At 43.9% G+C, this 20,881-nt stretch overlaps 1 protein-coding gene across 6 annotated transcripts in view; it reads right to left on the bottom strand.

Moving 5' to 3' along the window:
- rnf214 (ring finger protein 214) overlaps positions 1-20,881 on the bottom strand; it is a 46,780-nt gene that overhangs the window by 14,570 nt on the left and 11,329 nt on the right. For all 6 annotated transcript variants that reach the window (XM_041174590.1, XM_041174591.1, XM_041174592.1 and 3 more), the window contains 6 exons: positions 19,969-20,491; positions 18,030-18,089; positions 17,361-17,501; positions 10,439-10,578; positions 2,788-2,856; positions 970-1,066 (listed from right to left, as the gene is read on the bottom strand). In XM_041174590.1, coding sequence (XP_041030524.1) covers positions 970-1,066; positions 2,788-2,856; positions 10,439-10,578; positions 17,361-17,501; positions 18,030-18,089; positions 19,969-20,491 — 1,030 coding nt within the window. The remainder of the gene's footprint in view (positions 1-969; positions 1,067-2,787; positions 2,857-10,438; positions 10,579-17,360; positions 17,502-18,029; positions 18,090-19,968; positions 20,492-20,881) is intronic.

The following is a 20,881-nucleotide window of genomic DNA, read 5'->3' on the forward strand; positions in this document are numbered from 1 at the left end:
CACTGTTTTGAGCCCTCGGTATCTGCCATAAGCCTCCCTTTTTCTCTTTATCCAATCCTGTATATCTCTCGACATCCAGGGTTCCCTGGATTTGTTGGTCCCACCCTTTGTCTTTACTGGAATACGTTGGCCCTGTACACTCTCTATTTCCTTCTTGAATGAGTCCCACTGCTCTGATGCAGATTTACCTAAAGGTAGCTGCTCCCAGTCCACTCTGGCCAAATCATATCTGATCTTATTAAAATCGGCCTTCCGATTTAGAACTGATTTCTGGCCCATCCTTGTCCTTTTCCATAACAACCTTGAATCTAACGGAGTTATGATCTCTGGCCCATCCTTGTCCTTTTCCATAACAACCTTGAATCTAACGGAGTTATGATCACTATCTCCAAAATGCTCCCCCACTGATACCTCTATCACTTGCCCAGCTTCATTCCCTAAAATTAAGTCCAGGACCGCCCCCTCTCCTGTAGGACCTTCTACGTATTAGTTTAAAAAGTTCTCCTAGATGCACTCTAAAAATTCCTCTCCCTCTAAACCTATCACACAATGACTAACCCAATTGGGGAAGTGAAAATCCCCCATTATTACTATCCTATTAGTTTTACACTTCTCTGAAATTTGCCTACACTCTTCTATTTCTCTCTGACTGTTTGGGACCCAAAGAACACTCCCAGCAATGTGATTGCTCTTTTTTTGCTTTTAAGTTCTACCCATATGGCTTCATTTGAGGAGCCTTCTAAGATGCCTTCTTTCCTTACTGCTGTAATTGATTCCTTGATCAATATTGCGATACCCCCTCCTCTTATACCTCCTTCCCTGTTTCACCTGAAGGCCCTGTATCCTGGAATATTGAGCTGCCAATCCTGCCCCTCTCTCAACCTTGTCTCTGTGACAGCAATGTGCCTGAGAGATTAGCCAAGTCAAGACCCCAAAATCGTAACACAGCCGAAAGCAAAAGTCACTCACCTCAGCTTTCAAGGCACGCTCTGTTTCTTCCAGAATGTTCTTGTTGAGCTCCTTATGTTGCGCCCTCAGTTTTTCCAAATCCTCATTCAACTTCTCCCTGTAATAGGCAGGGAAGTCATAAGGTTAAAATGGAAGTGCTACAAAATCAACTTCAGCAACTGGGTGCTCAGACTTGATATCCCCTAAAGTCGAATAAAAATTCCCATAAAGACAAACTTAAAGAAAGAATCAAGGGTCAGGATTTTTCCCTTGTCGGGTGGGCTCGAGAAGCCGACCACCGCCCGCGATGGGGGCCAGACCACGGTTTCACTCTGGTGGGCCAATTAAGGCGTACCCAACGTGAAATGCGCGTGGCAGCGCTCAGCGCTGTCTGTGTTTGGAGGGGATGAGGGGGCGAGCGCGCAACTTCACGCATGTGCACTGGAAAAGCTCCCTGAAATAAGAAATAAAAATAAAGGATTTTGAATTGTTACAAAAACATGTCCCCTCATATGCACTGTCACATGAGCAGGGACATGTTCTTAATGAAATGTTTACATTTTTATTTACTGTTGGAAACCTCATCCCGCCCGTGGATGAGGATTCCTGATAAATGCAAAGGCCGCTTGGGCCTTTTTGCCTGCCCGTGAACCGTAAGGTTGGACAGACAACGAAAAACTTCTTTCAATTATAACTTTAATATATAGATAGATGTTTTTTTTTTTTTACACACACACACAAAGATATATATATAGGGGGCCTGAGCATCTGCTCACAGGTGGTTCTGGTTTTCAAAGCCAGGCGGAAGGAATATTATTTTTTATTTGGTCACCATCTTATATTATACTAAAATTACTCTGAAACCCCTAATCCAGTAGGTAGAATTTCCATTGTGCAAACAGTTAAAATTACAATGGGAAAATAAAGTACAAATCTTGGAAATCTGAAATACAAACAAAACAAACTCAAAACACAATGAATCTTAGTTTCAAAAAGGAAAAGAAACATATCTTCCAGTTGTGTTATTTGACTCTATTTGAAATGTTATTCCACTGTTGCTCTCTACAGTATTCTCAGCATTTTCGGATTTAAAAATTAGGCGAAAACAGGACAGAGTTTCTACTTTAAGGTTATCAGAGATCCAGGCTCAAACTGTGCTGGTTTTGCAATGCATTTTATCCCTCAATTTCTGCCCACGATCTCTTGCAATATTGCATGTAAAATCGGCCATGAACCAGCACAACTGGATGATATTTCAGAACGTAACAGAACAAAAAAAAAATGTTGCTTTAAAACATATTCCTTGATATATTGAAGAATGCAGCTTAAAATGGGGTTATCACAAAAATTAAGGGTATTTAATCAGTGTCCTGTCAACTACTCAAGAGTAACCAGATTGGAAAATGACTCCAAAAATTATACAGAACTATTTACTTTGGTATTTGCAGTTGGTTTCTTAATAAGTTTTTAAAAAGTACATTCAAAACCTTTTAACATGTGCCAATAAAGTGTCCTCGTGCCCAAAAAGGACCAGCTTAATTTGAAGAATCTCCTCAAAAGCTGGGAAATGGGCACAATTAGTGGAAACTCCCAATGGTGATTAATTTGATCCAGGGTTGTTCTCAGCTCCCAGTGCGATGTTTTCCCAATTAACACAAAAGATCTTGGCAACTTAACCTGCATTTAAAATTTTGTGATCATATGCACAGACTGTTCCTCGATTTTGGGCAAAATGCACTGAACTAGACAGCGTTGCCATGGGGAAACTCAAAGGACTACATTTTTCAGCTTCATTAGCACAGAGTCTACATCAAGAAAAGCATTATAGCAAAGGCTTACTTTTTGTCTGATTGATTACTGATCAGGATGGCGACCAGTTTGCCCTTTTCTTCCTGCTCTTTCATCAGCCTAGAAAGAAAGAGAGAGACTTGCTGTCAACTGACAGGAGTCAGGCTAGGCACAAAGGACAAGAGTCAATCTGAAAAGAAACAGGAAATGCTGGAAATACTCAGCAGGTCAGGCAGCATCAGTGGAGAGAGAGAGAGAGAGAGAGAGAGAGAGAGAGAGAGAGAGAGAGAGAGAGAGAGAGAGAGAGAGAGAGAGAAGAGTTAATGCACAGTGCTAATGCACAGCTGCCCACGACACGGTGTAGGCGCTCTGGCCTAAGCCAGAAGTTGTCGGGAATGTTTCCAACCTGGGTCGGGACAGCTATTGAAACACTCCTTCGCAGCAGAGGATTCAGGCTCCACCTTGGGCAAGAGAGAAGTACATGGAGAAGACAGGCCAGCAGACTACCACAGGGCTCAGCGCTAGCCCCAGTCCTGTTCAACGTGTATACAAGTGACCTGCCAACAACCTCATCCGGCAAGTTCATCTATGCTGATGACATCGGTTGTGCCATCCAAGCTTCATCCTTATGTGCTTTGGGCCAGATCCTTAACAAAAGGACTTTACAAAGTTGACAGACATGGTGTCTCATGTTAAATCCCTCTAAAACCACACTCAGTGTGCTCCACCTCCACAATGCCAGTTCCAAAAAAGAATTGCATATCTACATGGATGGCCAGAGACTAAAGCATGATCCCAATCCAACATACTTGGGAGCAACTCTGGATAGAACTCTATCTTCCTGGGAACATTTAAAGAAAATAGCAGCAAAGGTGAAAACCAGAAGCAACCGACTAACCAAGCTTGCTGGGTCGACATGGGGAGCTGCTGCCACAACACTCCAGAGCACAGCACTTGCCTCATCATACTCCGCAGCAGAGTACTGTGCACCTGTCTGGCATTGGTCATCATGCACACATCTTGACGACACTCAACTGAGTGCACCAGTGCGTATTATAACTGGAACTCTCTGCTCAACACCTCTCCCCTGGCTTCCTGTCCTTGCAAACATCACTCCCCGACTCATCTGCCAACTGGCGTAAACTCACGAACTGGCTGAAACCAACTGGGCTGCACCTCACATACCACTCCACGATGACCTGTTCAACCCATCTACTGCCTGCCTTTCATCTCAGCGCCCCATATGGAGCACACTTCCTGAGCAAAATCTAACGGCAGACATTCTTTAGATTGAGGAATGGGGAGCCATTAACAAGTTCCTTGTGACAAACCCCATCAGTCGAATAGCAGGCGTGGTCCTTCATAAATAGGTTCAGGACAGGCCTGGGTCCTGGTGCAGCCAACCTCCACCACTGGGGCCTCAGTACAAACCCCTTATGTACTTGTGGAGAGACACAAACAATGCTGCACAGACTAAGTGACGGAATAATCACCTTAAACTCAGCAAATGTGACGCCTTCAGGGCCTTGCATTCACTAAAAAAGTCAAGCCTGGGGTCTTTCTAAGCTCTAAAAGGCCCTTTTAACTAATAATTATTCCTTTCGACAGCCAAGCTCTGCCTGTGCACCATAAGTGTTATTGCCCATCAGTTATTGTGCTATGTTAAGGTTTCTTCAGACGTTGGGCAGAATTTTTTTAAACGTGGGTGTGCGCATCTGGCCCGATCTGACTCGACATTGCGCGTGATAACGTCGGGCGAGCGTCCCGATGCCATCCTGCCCTCGCGTGAGATTTTGGTCGGTGGGCACACGCAAGTATTGGAAGTGTGCCTGCCGACAATTAAAGTTGTTAAGGTTCCAATTGCCCCTGATTTTTCGTGGTCCGTCCAACCTTATGGTTGGCGGACGGGCAAATCTGCCAGGTGGACTTTGCACTTTTGATGAAACCTCATCCAAGGGCGGAATGAGGTTTCCGTTATTAAACATAAAAAATAGATGTACAGGCAGAACTTTCATCATGTATACATTCAGGTGACTGATTCTGATGCGTGGACATTTTTTTCCGGATTTTAAGATCTTTATTTAAGTGTTTTGAAGTCTTCAACTCCCTGACGCAGCTCTGTGTCTTCAGGGAGCTTTCATTCTGCCCTCGCCCGTGACAACGTCAGTGCCCATCCTCCACCCGCTCCCACCCTCATCCCAGCAGCGCTGAGCATTTCAGCGCGGGCTTCATGCTGGCTGGCCGTTAACTGGTCAGCCAGCGTGAAATCGCGGTCGGGGGCTGATCGTGGGCGGTGGTCCACTCCCTGGACCACCGATCGCGCCCACGCGCTGACCTAAAAATCCTGCCCATTACGTCTTGTCTTCCAGCCGTCCTCATTCTGAGGGTTGGCCACACGATGGTCAATCTTTCGCCACTGATATCTATTCTCCGCTGCCCTCACTGCCTGTCCTATAGAGGGGCCAGATCAGGCTCTGATGTTATCCATCCGTGCCATCTTGGGTCTTCCTGGTGCATGTTTTCCAGGTGGTTTGCCTTGCACTACCTCTTCTCCAAACACTCCCCTCCTGTCCGCATCACACGTCCAAAATATGAGCGCTTCCTTGATATCACTGCCTCAAACACTGCCCTAAACACACATCATAGTAAAACAAATTTTCCTGAAACCAGTCCTGTGTTAAACAGCCACCTTATCTGCATAATCTTCTCAAGAGCAGCATACACGCTAGAGCAAATTTGAGAGACTCGCTCTTACACGCACCTACGCCTTGGGGAGCAAGAGGCAGAGATGGAAAGAACGAAAAGAAAGTGGTTCTGTAGGAGGAGGCTTCTGGGCATCTTGGTCAAGGTTACAAACATTTGCTACATTCAAAATTGGCTTGGGGAGGATTGTAGCTAGTGATGATTTCCTTCTTGCTACTGAAAGTTTGTGGGATAGTTTTAACATTAATCCCTCCACACATGAAGACACAAGTGAAAATTAAACATAAATCAGATTGTTTGTTCTAAAGCCAGATTTGTGGCAATTGTAACCTTACATAAAGGAGTGGGAATGCCAATGCCATGAAAACTAGCTTGCAGGAAGCAGAAGCCAACAGTGTTGGAGCGCAGTGGGATATACAGACTGGAATATTACTGTTACTGTAATTAAAACAAGTTCAGCAACTCCTTGAAACCAGTACCTATTATAAAGCTCCTCAGGAACCCCTTCCCCTCTCTCCAACATATATATATTATTCTGCACAAAGATTTGGGGCAGGATCTTCCAGTCGGTAAGCAGGGGTGGGGCCTGCTCGCATGTCTCATGCCCCCCCACCAACAGGGGGAAAATTTTTCCCTTGGAATTTAATGCAGAAATCTTATCCTTTGAAGTAGTATTACTTCATAATCATAGAATGGTTACAGCACAGAAGACAGCCATTTGGCCCACTGTATCTGTGCTAGCTCCCTGCAAGAACAACTTACATAGTCCTACTCCTCCATCCTTTCCCTCTATCCCTACAATTTCCTCTCTTCAGATGCTTATCCAACTCGCTTTTGAAAGCCATGATGGAATCTTTCCCCACTACACTATCAGACAATACATTCCTGATCCTAACCTGTCAAGAAGATACAATAACTCTCATAATATTATTGGAATTTATTGTGAAATATAGTAATAGTGGGATGCATCTATAGATGTCTGTGGGTGTTTGTAAGACTTAATTGAATTACAGGCAGCTAGTCTGGGTACTTTGTTACAAGAAGAAAAGTTAGATTTGATAGGTTTGAAATGTTAATTGGGCAACTATGTAGAAGCTTAGAAACATAGGTATCAAGGGGCATTTTGCATTTTTAAATAAACCAGGCCAGATTGTTTTCAAAGGAGGGGTGAACTGTGTCACCTAGCCAGGTGAAGTTTAGAAACCGTGTTTATTTTTCCCAAAGATTACTGGTAAAACTTAGCACTATGAGGGGTTTTTATTATCAGGAAGTTAAAGTCCAAAGACATAGTGAAACATTCTCATAAATCATTTATGGCCCCACACTTCACATCCTTCCTACAGTGCAGCACCTAGAATTGGTCACAAGACTGCAGTTGAGGCTGAACCAGTGTTTTATAAAGGATCACAATAATTTCCTTGCACAAGAGAGAGGAGGGAGCTGGTACACTAAAAGGATTTACAACTGAGAAGGACGTGGTGTTAGAAAGACTATCTTTACTTAAATGGATAAGGTACCAGGACCGGGTGAGATGCGTCGAAGGGTACTGAGGGAAGCTGCATCAGCCATACTGGAGGAAAGATGTGAAGGCATTGGAAAGAGTACAGAGGAGATTCACAAGAATGATTCCAGGGATAAAGAACTGTAGCTATGAGGATAGATTGGAGAGGTTGGGTCTGTTTTCCTTGAAGAGAAGGCTGAGAGGAGACTTGTTCAAGGTATTCAAGATCCTATGGGGTATGGACAGGGTAAATAGTGGGAAACTGTTCCCACTCAAGAGAGCATCAAGAACTAGAGGGCACAGATTTGAAATAATTGGCAAAAGGAGTAAATGTAATGCGAGGAAAACTTTTTTCACCCAGAGGGTGGTTGAAGTCTGGAACAAACTTCCAGCAAGGGTGGTGGAGGCATGTTCGATTGAGTTATCCAAAAGGGAATTGGATTGTTACCTGAAAAGAAAGAATGTGCAGGATTACGGGGATAAGGCAGGAGAGTGGGACTAGGTAGAATGCTCTTTCAGAGAGCCAGTGCAGAATTGATGGGCCGAATGGCCTTCTTCTGCACTGTAAAGATTCTGTGACATACACTACTTTGTAAGCACATAATGCTTGGTCAAAGGGGTGAATTAATATATGAGAATTTCAGTCCCCAAACACTCTCTTGCAACAGGGAAAAAGTCCAGGTCACGTAGGGATGAATGGCCTGTTGCTCTGCTATATTACAGTCTGTTAAACTGTACTCAGTGCAAGAACTATCAGGAGGGGTTTTATACCTCAAAACTTTAGAACTTGCTCACCTCTACAGTTGTGTCATTTCTACTTCTGTGCACCTAAAGCCACATCAACATGAAACAACACATTGCCCCCGTGTCAATGTTTTTAATAGAATTCCCTGGCTGGACCATGATATTCCATCTAAAGGATATCGAAGGACAATTCACACCCCAAACGTGAACCCACTCCCCATCAATTAGAAAATAAAGCTGATCATCTGCACTTTGTGATGAGAGAGTTCAGCTTCGTGTTACAAGAACAGCCATAACCAATTTCCTTTCACAAACAAGGAAAGTAATGCAAGATTCTGAGAGGGAAATAAAAACAAAGGATGTAAGTGAAGTTACTGCAGGAATTCACCAAGGCTCCTTAGACAGCACCTTCCAAACCCATGACCTCTACCATCTAGAAGGATAAGGGCAGCAGATGGATGGGAACATCACCACCTGGAAGTTCCCCTCCAAGCCACTCACCATCCTGACTTCGAAATATATCGCTGTTCCTTCACTGTCACTGGGTCAAAACGCTGGAACTCTCTTCCTAACAGCACTGCAGGTGTACCTACACAACATGGACTGCAGCAGTTTATGAAAGCAGCTCACCACCACCTTCTCAAGTACAATAATAAATGCTGGCCCAGCCAGTGAAGCCCACATCCCATTGATTAATGAAAAAAATAGAGGAGAAAAGTGTTTTGCTTCAGACAAATGGTGTTAGGAAATTCTTCTTCATGCAAACAGGGATCAATATGTGAACTAAAATGTGCAGATGGAGCACTAAAAGTCCTGGAATCACTTAAGAAGCAATTGGACACTCCAATGGGGAGGAGGAATATTAGGAATTTCTGGAAGAATGAAATAGACCTTGCTCATTCGTAATGGCCTTATCAACAACAATCTTGGATATTCCCATGGTGATCTCTCTACTAAGCTTTACTGCAATTTAATGCAAAGTTACACTGGGGCAAGGTTTAAAAGCCATAGACACAGTTGACAGGCAGTTAGAAGCATCTCTGAAGAACTCCTTTAAACTTAAAGCTCCAGGGATAGAAGGTGGCATCGGAAATTGTTCTAACTACAGGGAAAAACCTTGCCGTTTTAAAGCATTTCAGACAGATTCCAGCTGCCAAAAAGTACTCGATGGAATCACATTTCTAAAATATATATCCTATTTCTTTGTTCCTAATAAAGTCTCTAATTAGAGACTCCTTAGACCCAGCCTTTTGATCCATGGGGAAGGTGTAAAGGCACTAACCTCCTGAGCCCACCAAGTCCTCACCTCAACAAAGGTGCTGGGTTCCCTGACGCTCACTCAACACTAGTTAAAGTAAAAAAAACCTGAATGACCAGAAGGTTCAGGGCCTAACTTTCATATTTAAAGTGCAATGCCCTTTGTTGAAGCAGATTGGCTGCTCACCCACCGTGAGGTTGCCAAGCCTCCAGGATTGGCCTGGAGTCTCCAGGGATTGAAGAGCCATCTCCAGGACATTGCTGTGTGCAATCCTGGAGAAATACCAGAGGGACGTTAAAAAATTGGGGTTTTTTTGTCACTTTCTTTGAAGATTTCTTTACTGGAGATAAAAATATTGAAAATGGGAAAAAGGCTGTTTGGCTGACAGTCAAGCATCATCCGATTTTGTAAATGAGTCTTTTTGCTTCCCAAATGCCGTAGGAAAGCACGAGGAAGGATGTGTTGGCTGGAGCCGGGGATGGGGGGGGGGGGGGAGTCATGTGATGAAGCCTCCAGGAATACATTTCATTACAGTTGGCAACCCCAACCCATCTTCCTGCCTCAGCTCAAGCCCAAAATGGGCAGGCTAGAGGTGGGGTTTGGGTCATCCAACAGGTTTCTCAGACTTCTGCAACCCCACTCCACCCAAATTCACCTGTTAATTTTTGTGAGGTTGAAATTCTCCCTCAGATGTTGCGGAATTAAATTTCCCGGGATTCAAATCCAGTCTCAGGGGCCTTTTGTTTGTGAGATTTTAGTGTCACGTTTATTGGGGTCTGCCTCGTGGGGATGAAGAGAAACGATGGATGGAAGGAAGCTCCTGATTTTTTTGCCAGCCCGCCGCGCTCAGTTCGCCGTGGAATCGAATGGAGAGTGAGGGCAGGAGGGGGTAGATTCTGTCGTTTGGACATTCAGATTTGGAAAGGATGACAACATAAGGAGCCCATGGTTGCAATGAAGAGTAACAAACTTGAAAACAGCAACATCATATCAGAATGGATAGAGAGAGGGGTAGGGGGCATATCCAAGCTCTAGCCGAATAAAGCCAATATTCTAGCCTCAAACATCCCATTTCAATTTTTTGGACTAAACACGCTACCTACAACCCTTTATCCCAGCACCATGTAATATCTGAAATGATTGTTCTGGCCTTTAGTCAAAAAACCATGTTTATCTACTTTATGAATAAAGTTCCTTCAGGTGTTTCCCTCTCCTCACACCCCATAGAGTCAAGAAACCCAACATCAAGTGGCACCTTTTACAGCTTCTCTCTCAAACGGACCAAACTCATTTCCCTCACCTGTACAGTGTAGCCAAGGTCCGGATGGCCCCTTCAATCTAATAATTATTACAACAGTTATAATTGAAGAACTGCAAGGTCAAGCAACTGTTTAACAATCCAGAATTCTTGTCACACTAGCAATATTGAAGCACTCCCATTTTGTTTCCTGTGCAAGACAACACTTCAAAATAAAACAGCAAAACTTTTCTTGTACCGTTTCCCATTTTCATAAAGCCTCGCAACTTCGTTCTTCAACTCTTGCTCTTTTTGAACAAACTCTTTCTTCTCTTTGTCGGATTTCTTCTTCAGTTCTTCCAATTTTACCTTCATCTCTTGGACCTGCTTAACATTGCTCTGCATTGTCGTGTTAAAAACAGAAATCATTCATAGGTCAGTCTTGCAAAATTGGCTGTCATGCAAAAATTAATCATCTTTCTTCAAAGCAGTTTCACTTGCAGCAATAAAAACAAAATGCTGGAAAAGCTCAGCAGGGGTGTCTGGCAGCATCTGTGGAGAGAGAAACAGAGTTAACATTTCGAGTCCATACGATTCTTATTCAGAGCTCTGAAGAAAAGTCATATGGACTCGAAACATTAACTCCACAGATGCTGCCAGGCCTGCTGAGTTTTTACAGCATTTTTTGTTTTTATTTCAGATTTCCAGTATCCACAGTATTTTACTTTCATTTTTAGCAATTTGTTTTGCATCATGGAATAATTTAGTTTAAACTGCAAATGCTGAAGGCATTATCAGTTTAAAAAAAAACAAAAAAATGATTGACCTTGGTGGTAGGAACTAAAATATCATGAGAGGTAGCACAACAGCTGTGGGCATTTCACATGTAACTGGCCCAGGGTAATGCTCTGGGGTCCTGGGTTCAGATCCCACTGTGGCAGACAGTGGAATTTGAATTCAATAAACATCTGGAATTAAAAGTCTAAGGATGACTATGAAACCATTGTCTTGTCATAAACACCCATCTGGTTCACTATTGTCCTTTAGTGAGGAAAATCCGCCATTCTTACCTTGTCTGGCCTACATGTGACTCCAGATCCACAGCAATGTAGTTGGCTCATTACAGCCCTCTGAAATAGCCTAGCAAGCCACTCAGTTGTATCAAACTGCTAAAAAGTCAATAAGGAATGAAACAAGACGGACTACCCAGCATCTACCTAGCCACCAGAAACAACGATGGAAAACTCAGCCCTGTGACCCTGCAAAGTCCTCCTTACTAACATCTGGGGGCTTGTGCCAAAATTGGGAGAGCTGTCTCACAGACTAGTCAAGAAACAGCCTGACACAGTCATCCTCACAGAATCATATCTTATAGATATGACCCAGACATCATCATCCCCACCGTCAGGGCAGGCCCAGCAGAGGTGGTGGTACAGTGGTACACAGTTGGGAGGGAGTTGCCTTGGGAGTCGTCAACATTGACTCTGGAAGCCGTGAGTCTCATGGCATCAGGTCAAACACGCGCAAGCAAATCTCCTGCCGATTACCACGTACCATTCCCCCCTCAGCTGATGAATCAGTGCTCCTTTTATGTTGATCACCACTTGGAGGGAGCACTGAAGGTGACAAGGGCACAGAATATATTCTGGGTGGGGGCTTCAATGTCCATCATCAAGAGTGGCTCAGTAGCACCACCACAGACCGAGCTGGAGGAGTCCTAGAGGACATAGCTGCTTGACTGGGTCTGCGGCAGGTGGGAACAAGATGGAAAAACATACTTGACTTCATCCTCACCAACCTGCCTGCTGCAGATTCATCTGTTCATGACAGTATTGGTAGGAGTGACTAATGCATAGTCCTTGTGGAGACGAAATCCCGTCTTCACATCAAGAATACCCTCCATCATGTTGTGCGGCACTACCACTGTGCTAAATGGGGCAGATTTCAAACAGATCTCGCAATTCAAGACTGGGCAACCATGAGGTGCTGTGGGCCATCAAGAGCAGCAGAACTGCACTCAACCACAATCTAAAACCTCATGGCCTGGCATAGCCCCCACTCTACCACTACCATCAAGCCAGGGGATCAACCCTAGTTCAATGAAGAGAGGAGGGCATGCCAGGAACAGCAAAGTGAGGTGTCAACTTGGTGAAGCTATAACACAGGGCTACTTGTTTACCAAACAGCATAAGCAGCAAGCAACAGAGAGAGCCAAGTGATTCCACAAACAACAGAACAGATCTAAGCTCTGCAGTCCTGTCCCATCCTGTCCCTGATGGTGGGGATGATGATGTCTGGGTCATATCTATAAGATATGATTCTGTGAGGATAACTGTGTCAGGCTGTTTCTTGACTAGTCTGTGAGACAGCTCTCCCAATTTTGGCACAAGCCCCCAGATGTTAGTAAGGAGGACTTTGCAGGGTCACAGGGCTGAGTTTTCCATCGTTGTTTCTGGTGGCTAGGTTGATGCTGGGTAGTGCGTCTTGTTTCATTCCTTATTGACTTTTTAGCAGTTTGATACAACTGAGTGGCTTGCTAGGCTATTTCAGAGGGCTGTAACCAGCCAACTACATTGCTGTGGATCTGGAGTCACATGTAGGCCAGACAAGGTAAGAATGGCAGATTTCCCTCACTAAAGGACAATAGTGAACCAGATAGGTATTTACAACAAGACAATGGTTTCATAGTCAGCCTTAGACTTTTAATTCAGGGTGTTTATTGAATTCAAATTCCACTGTCACGAATGGTGATGGACAACTAAACAACTCACTGGAGGAGATGGAGCCACAAATGTCCCCGACCTCAATGATGGGGGAGCCCAGCACATCAGTGCAAAAGACAAGGCTGAAGCATCTGTTACAATCTTCAGACACAAGCGCTGAGTGGATGATCCATCTCAGCCTCCTCCTGAGGACCCCAGCATCACAGATACCAGTCTTCAGCCAATTCGTTTCACTCCATGTTATGACTGATGCAGTTAGTAAAGCAGAGTTATTTAAAAATCCCAGAGGAAAACTTTAAACAACTGTCATAACCTATAATAGTTCTGTCGAAGGGTCATGAGGACTCGAAACGTCAACTCTTTTCTTCTCCGCCGATGCTGCCAGACCTGTTGAGTTTTTCCAGGTAATTTTGTTTTTGTTTTTGTCATAACCTATAGTTCTAAGTGTTATCTTTGAGATGCAACTCTAAATTCAGGAATCAGACCACCAGTTCAAGATTTTAAATTAATAAAACATTTCATTTAGTTTAATGTAACAGGTTAAAATATGTATACACATGGCTACAAATTACTATGATCATAACTTCTAAAAAATTCCCAAACTAATCTCCATTAAGGCAACAACAACATAGACTTAACCAGACACCAGGCAAAGTATTTTCACCTTACAAATTCAAAATGAGGCTTTCTACACTTTGGTTCCTGTGGAGACAGTTGGAGGCTTACAGCTGCCTTTTGATCTCGCATTGCCTCTGATCTGCGCACACAAAACTGGAGTTATACCTACCACCCCCATTGAATGTAAATTCTCATTGTATCACCAACCTCTGAACTAAATCTCTAAAACAATAAAACCCCTTTCATAGTACCAATTTTATTAGTAATATAAACATATTGCCTGGTATCCGCTAGACAGGTCAGTTTTCACCCCACTTCTTGAATGCTGTATTCAAAAAAAATGCAAATGTACGCTATCTCCCTTACATATCAAAACTTGTACACATCAAAGCATCCAGACTAGCTGGCTTTAATCCAATTAAGACAGGACTACAGACCATTTTAAAAGAAAAATATTTTCCAATAACATTATATACATTAATAGCTTCATGACACTCCACGTGATATCAAGAAACGGCTAAACGCACTGGATACTGCAAAGGCTATGGGTCCCAACTATATTCCAGCAATAGTACTGAAGACTTGTGCACTAGAGCTTGCTGCACCCATGGCCAAGCTGTTCCAGTACAGCTACAACACTGGCATCTACCCGGCTATGTGGAAAATTGCCCAGGCACATCCTGTACACAAAAAGCAGGACAAGTCCAACCCGGCCAATTACTGCCCCATCAGTCTACTCTCCATCATCAGTAAAGTGATGGAAGGGGTAATCAACAGTGCTATCAAGCTGCACTAGCTCAGCAATAACCTGTTCACTGACACCCAGTTTAGGTTCTGCCAGGGTCACTCAGCTTCAACCTCATTACAGCCCTGGTTCAAACATGGACAAAAGAGCTAAACTCCAGAGGTGAGGTGAGGTGACAGTGACTGCCCTTCACAGCAAGGCAGCATTTGAACCAGTGTGGCATAAAGAAACCCAAGCAAAACTGGAGTCAATGGGAATCAGGGGGAAAACTCTCTGCTGGTTGGAGTCATACCTAGCATAAAGCCAGATAGTTGTGGATGTTGGAGGTCAATTATCTCAGTTCCAGGATATCACTGCAGGAGTTCCTCAGGGTAGTGTCCTAGGTCCAACCATCTTCAGCTGCTTCATCAATGACCTTCCTTCCATCATAAGGTCAGCAATGGGGATATTTGCTGATAATTGCACAATGTTCAGCACCATTTGGAACTCCACAGAAACTGAAGCAGCCCTTGTTCAAATGCAGCATGACCTGGACAATATCCAGGCTTGGGCTGATAAGTGGCAAGTAACATTCATGCCAGACAAGTGCCAGGCAATGACCATCTCCAACAAGAGATAATCTAACCTTCACTACTTGACATTCAATGGCATTACCACCACTGAATCCCCTACTCTCAACATACTGGAGGTTACGATTGACCAGAAACTGAACTGGGTTAGCCATATAAATACTGTGGCTGCAACAGCAGGTCAGAGGCTAAGAATCCTGTGACAAGTAACTCACCTCCTCACTCCCCAAAGTCTGTCCACGATCTACATGGCACAAGTCAGGAGTGCAATGGAATATTCCTCACTTGACTGGATGAGTGCAGCTCCTACAACACTCAAGAAGCTTGACATCATCCAGGACAAAGCAGCCCGCTTGATTGGCACCACATCCACAAACATTCACTCCCTCCACCGCCTATGCACAGTGGCAGCAGTGTGTACCATCTACAAAATGCACTGCAGCAAGAGTCCTTAGGCAGCACTTTCCAAACCCATGACCGCTACCATCTAGAAGGACAAGGGCAGCAGACGCATCACTCACTGGAAGTTCCCCTCCAAGCCACTCACCATCCTGACCTGGAAACCTATCGCTGTTCCTTCACTGTCACTGGGTCAAACTCCTGGAACTCCCTCCCTAATAGCACTGTGGGTGTACCTACACCACAGGGACTACAGCGGTCTGATTTAAGAAGGCAGCTCACCACCACCTTCTCAAGGGTAATTAGGGATGGACAATAAACGCTGGCCTATCCAACAATGCCAACACCCCTTGAACACATTTTTAAAAATCCTGTGATTGTTGAGCTGCAAACTGAACCAACTCTCAGTCAGTCCACTAATGGCTCATTTCTAATTCCGACAGAATCACACAACGTTTCTGCACCAGGGTCCCACGTGGAGATATCCCATTTGTATTATGTACACTTGTTTTATTCTGTGCCTTAGATTGGTACTTGTGTGGACAGTCTGACTGCCGCATCATTAATCAGTTCTTCAACAAGATCATCAACATTTGCTGGGTGAAACAAAAAGAAGCTCAACAGAAAACTGAATGAAGAAAACTCATTAACGATTAGTAACTTTTTGAGCTTTGAAAGAGACATTCCACTGTATTTATAGTGACTATCAAGACCAAGGTCAACAGCTACGGTACTGTTACTAGCCAGGCAGAAGCTTGGAAAGAACTGAAATAATCCTAACTTTCTAAGGATTGAAACTAACTCTGGGTTGACATAAAAGTGGCCCATGTGTCACCTTTCAGTGGAGTGAGATCCCAAAGGCAGGAGGCTAACTCCAGTTGCTACTCTTGTGCTGCTTCTCTGTGGAATAAGGATTAATACAGCAATAAGAATTAATTTTAACATTGCTTCAAAGCCACTTCACAACATATGCAAGTCTCTGTACAAACACTCTCTGCTACTAAAACAAGAGACACTTCTCACTTGAATAGTAGCCTTTACTCCCTTCTGAGTCTCAGTACAATTCACATTTTATCAGCAAAGAATGTGGATATGTCATTTTCAGTTAGTGGTACTCCAAATACTTGTAACCTGATTACTAGTTCATAGACAGTTGGGAGTTTGAAATCCACTCTAAGCTCCATGTTTACAAAATGGTATGCAACATTTTAAAAATTCATTCTCGAGATAAGGTCATCACTAGCAAGGGCAGCGTTTGATGTCCATCCTTAGTTGACCTTGAGAAGGTGGTGCTGAACTGCCTTCTTGAATTGTACCAATCTATATGCTGAAGGTACATCCAAAGTGCTGTTGGTAGGAGTCTGTAATTTTAAACACAGCGACAGTAAAGGAATGGCTGGGAAACGGCCAAGTCAGAATGGTGTGTTAGTTGGATGGGAACATGGAGGTGATGGTGCTCCCACACACTTTTTGCTGTGATCTTTCTAGGTGGTGGAGGTTCTGGGTTGTTGAAGGTGCCTATATGCTGGGTAAGAATACAGCCACTGGAGTTTTCCCACTGACTTCAGTCAATTGCAAAAATAATAATGCTAAAAATAGTACTTTTAAATTATACAATCATTACAGCAAAAGATCTTAAAAACATTCCATTGCATGAAGTATTGTGAGGGTGCAATGATTATTAGCATGCAGACAAACATGGAAATCAAATCAATGTCTGTATTACATCCTCAAGTACTAGTGTGGGGCATGAGCCCACAAATTTCTGATTCCTGCTGCGCAACTCAACACAACACAGCACAAGATAAACTCCTTCTGCCGATTGTACTTATCCCTTAAATCAACATCCTGTGACTGTTGAGCTGCAACACAGAATCAACCCTCAGTCAGTCCGCTAATGGCTCATTTCTAATTCCGACAGTATCTTAACCAACATCAAAGAAACTGATCATTATCACATTGCTGTTTGTGAGCGCCTGCCATGTGCAAACTGGCTGCCACATTTCCTACATTACATTAGTGACTACACTGCAGTAAAGTGCTTCATTGGCTGTAAAGGGTTTTGGGGAGCCTTGAAATCAGGAAGAGTGTCAATTAAATATGAATCTCTTTCGATTCGCGTTTTACCTGGTAAATGTTCTCCTCCTCCTCCTGTCGCTGCTGAAGCTGTCGGACTTTGACTTGGAGCTGGTTCTCCATCTGTCTCTGTCGATCCAACACTTCCTGGTATCTGTCCTTCAAAACCTCCCGTTCAGCTGTCACTTCATTCTGAAGCAGTCCCACAAGGGTCAGATTAAGAAAATGCATTGCCTCAACGCACACAGAGCAAACGCTTTCTGCTACGTGTACGTAACTGTGTTTCACAAAGCCCTGTCTTCGATGTTAAAAACACTAGAAACAGCCAGATTGGGTCAGTCGATAATGCAACAACCCTAAACAGAGAGCCCAAAGACAATATGAAGGGTGGCTGCTTCACATGGCTTTAAATGGATATTGCTAAACGATTCGGCACAGGAGACCATTTGCTGGCAAACGTCGCCATCCCTACATCCACCAATTTTCAAGATCAACTAAAAACAAGTCTTGAAAGTGTGAAAATGCTGATTTCTGCGATAACCAACCATCTGCCTCAGCAAATCACTTGCCCAACTGATGCATGGATTTTGGCAACCTTACCCCATGAGTTGAGTGGACATTGTAAAACCTCCCTGATCTCTGCAAAGTGCAGGAATAAGGAAAGGGAATGACTGAATTCTGGGAGCCAGCAGTACAGTTAAGTTGGCAGTACTTACTTACCATGTACCTTTCAACATCCTGGTCTGTATTGACCACTGCATCTGCAGTAACACGGTCTGTCTGCAATGGAAAACAGATGGCTTAGGTTCCAGTGCTGAGCAGATTTAGGAATTAGTCACAGTGAACGTTGTAAATTTACTTCAAATAAATCAAACGGTCTTGCAAAAAATCAAAAGGAAGCTTAATGGCATCATAAGCTGCATTGGAACCACAAACAACATGCTATTCATGAATCTGGTGACCTATACTTAATTTTTCCAAAGTGAAGTGTATTAAAAGGAGGAAAATGACATAGCAAGGTGTAGGGCCTAGTCAACCAAAGGTGTGGCTGCTAATGGTGAGGTGTTTAAATTGGGGATGTGCTCAAAAGGCCAGAATTAGAGGAACGCAGATGTGACGGAGGGTTGAGGGACTGGAAGAGATTACAGGGATAGTGAGGAGCGAGAGAATTGGGTGGGGGGGTGGGGGTGTTGAAAGCAAGATTGAGAATTTCAAAATCAAGACATTTAAAACTGAGCACAGAGTGACCCACTCTAGGGGAATAAATTAAGGGACGCTTCAGGGGATTGAGGTTGGCTGGTTGAACCCATGAGCATGATGGAGTGGGGTGCTTTCAAATCTGAGAGAGCGGGTTGCGAGGAATGATGGTGGGGTGGGGGGTTGGTGAACCAGTGAGGGGGGTGCTGGCAACATCTTAACGAACCTGTCGGAGTAGACTGCAGGGAGGAGAGCACAGTGGACATGGGTGGGTGGGTTCTGTGCACATGCAAAGTTCAATCAACGTAAATACGGGACAAAATGTGTCTTAGGCAGGTCTGACCCAGGACACTGGACAATCGCGCCAAATGTGGGACAATCCAGGGCGGTTGGTGACCTGCTTGACCGGGATCCAATGTACGTTAGTGAGCTCAGCGGGGATCGGGGAACAGGTCTTAAAGAGTTAAGACATGGGCAGCAGAATTTTGGATGACCTCATGTTTACAGAGGGTAGAATGAGAGACACCAGCCAGGAGTGTGTTAGAATAGTCTTGTCTAGAGCTAACGATGGCATGAATGAGGCTTACAGCAGCAGATGAGCTGAGACCGGGGTGACGTCAAGTGACGTTATCGAGGTGAAAATGGGCGGTCATAGTGATGGCGTGAACATGAGATCGGAAATTCATCACAGGTTCAAAAATGACACCAAGGTTAAAAACAGCCTAATTTAATCTCACACCGTTGCCAGGGAGAAGGAGAGAGTCAGTAGCCAGGGAATGGAGTTTGGAACATGGACCAAAAACAGGACCATCAGTCTTCCCAATATTTAACTGGAGGAAATTTCTGCTCATCCAATACTGGATGTCGGATGAGCAGTCTCATAAGTTAGCAACAGTGGAGAAGTTGGGAGAGGCGGTAGTGAGTAGAACTGGGTGTCATCAGCGTACTTGATAAAACTAACTCTGTGCCTTCCAATGATACAGATGAGGGGCAACATGTAGACAAAAAATAGAAGAGCCCAAGGGCAGATTCTTGGGAGACACCAGAGATAATGGTACAGGATCAAGAAGAAAAGCCATTGAAGGTGATTCACTGGCTACAATTAGATAGATAAGAATGGAACCACCCTCTGGACGACAATGGAGAGGTTGGAGGGTGGTACAGTCAACCGTATCAAACGCTGCAGACAGGTCGCGAAGGACGAGGAGAGAAAGTTTACCTTTGTCACAGTCACACGGGATGCTATTTGCGGCTTTGATAAATGCTGTTTCAACACTGTGGCAGGGGCAGAAACCTAATCGGAGGGATACATATCCAAAGACAGTACTTCTGACTCACCTCAGAACTGCACTGCAAATGTCAGCCTAGGCTTAGTGCTCAAATAACCTGCTGTGGGGCTTCAATGACTCAATGATAATATGTGACATGCCTATTGCCTGTGTACATTCTGACTTAGCTTTACCTGCACTGAAGAATCTGTTAATGACCTTAATGTTGGTAGATGTTGAAAACTATTGTGCCCTGTGTCCAGGTCGTCATTTGGTTCCTCTTTATATAGTGTTTTTCCCATCATCTCTTCGCTGGTTGGTACTGCGTGACCAGTGCTCCACTTCTCTCTACTCTGCCCACAACTAGCTGTTGGCTCAGTGTATCTTAATGATTCATGAAGAAGTGCCTTTGAGAACTGGCCCTCTGGGGTATCAGTCAGCCAACTCTGCCCTATGTAGTTTGTCACATAAGGAAGCAGGGTTTCTTTATAATCAACATAGGGCACAGACTGCTGGACTCCATGTACCATTTCAGGCACAGTATGGGCATCTGGTACAAAATCAGCAAGATCTTCCTCTGCACTGTTTTCTGGGTCAGATTCATAGATATCATCAAAGTCCTGTGTGAGTGATCCAGGATACTGTACAGCAGTGAATGCAGTGGGCTCTAAAGCTGCGAGAGGAGGCTGTTGTTCAGGCGAAGACAGATCAGAATCACTGGGGGAGAAAACAAACAAATATGTATGCGTTACGAATTATGCATATTTGTAAAAATATTGTTTAAACTATCAGCATCAATTTGGTTTTAGGCTAATTAAAATTGAATATCCAATCATCTACAAGTCAGAAGGAAACAAGATTTCATCTCCAATGATGTGCCATTAAAATAATTTAAACACAGTAGATCAACACTGCCCTTTTTTCACTTCTGACCAAGGAATAAGCTTACCCTCTTTCAGTGAGGTCGCAAAATTAACAAGAAAATAATTTTATTTGGACTGAAGGCACCTTAGACTGAACGCATGCTACATTTGAATTCTGTGCTCATCTAAATTGACAAACCCCACGGGCAACTCAAAAGGGAATTCTATCAAACTTTTTCTCTTT

Source organism: Carcharodon carcharias, chromosome 25 (genome assembly GCF_017639515.1).
Source record: "Carcharodon carcharias isolate sCarCar2 chromosome 25, sCarCar2.pri, whole genome shotgun sequence".
Lineage (NCBI taxonomy): Eukaryota > Metazoa > Chordata > Chondrichthyes > Lamniformes > Lamnidae > Carcharodon > Carcharodon carcharias.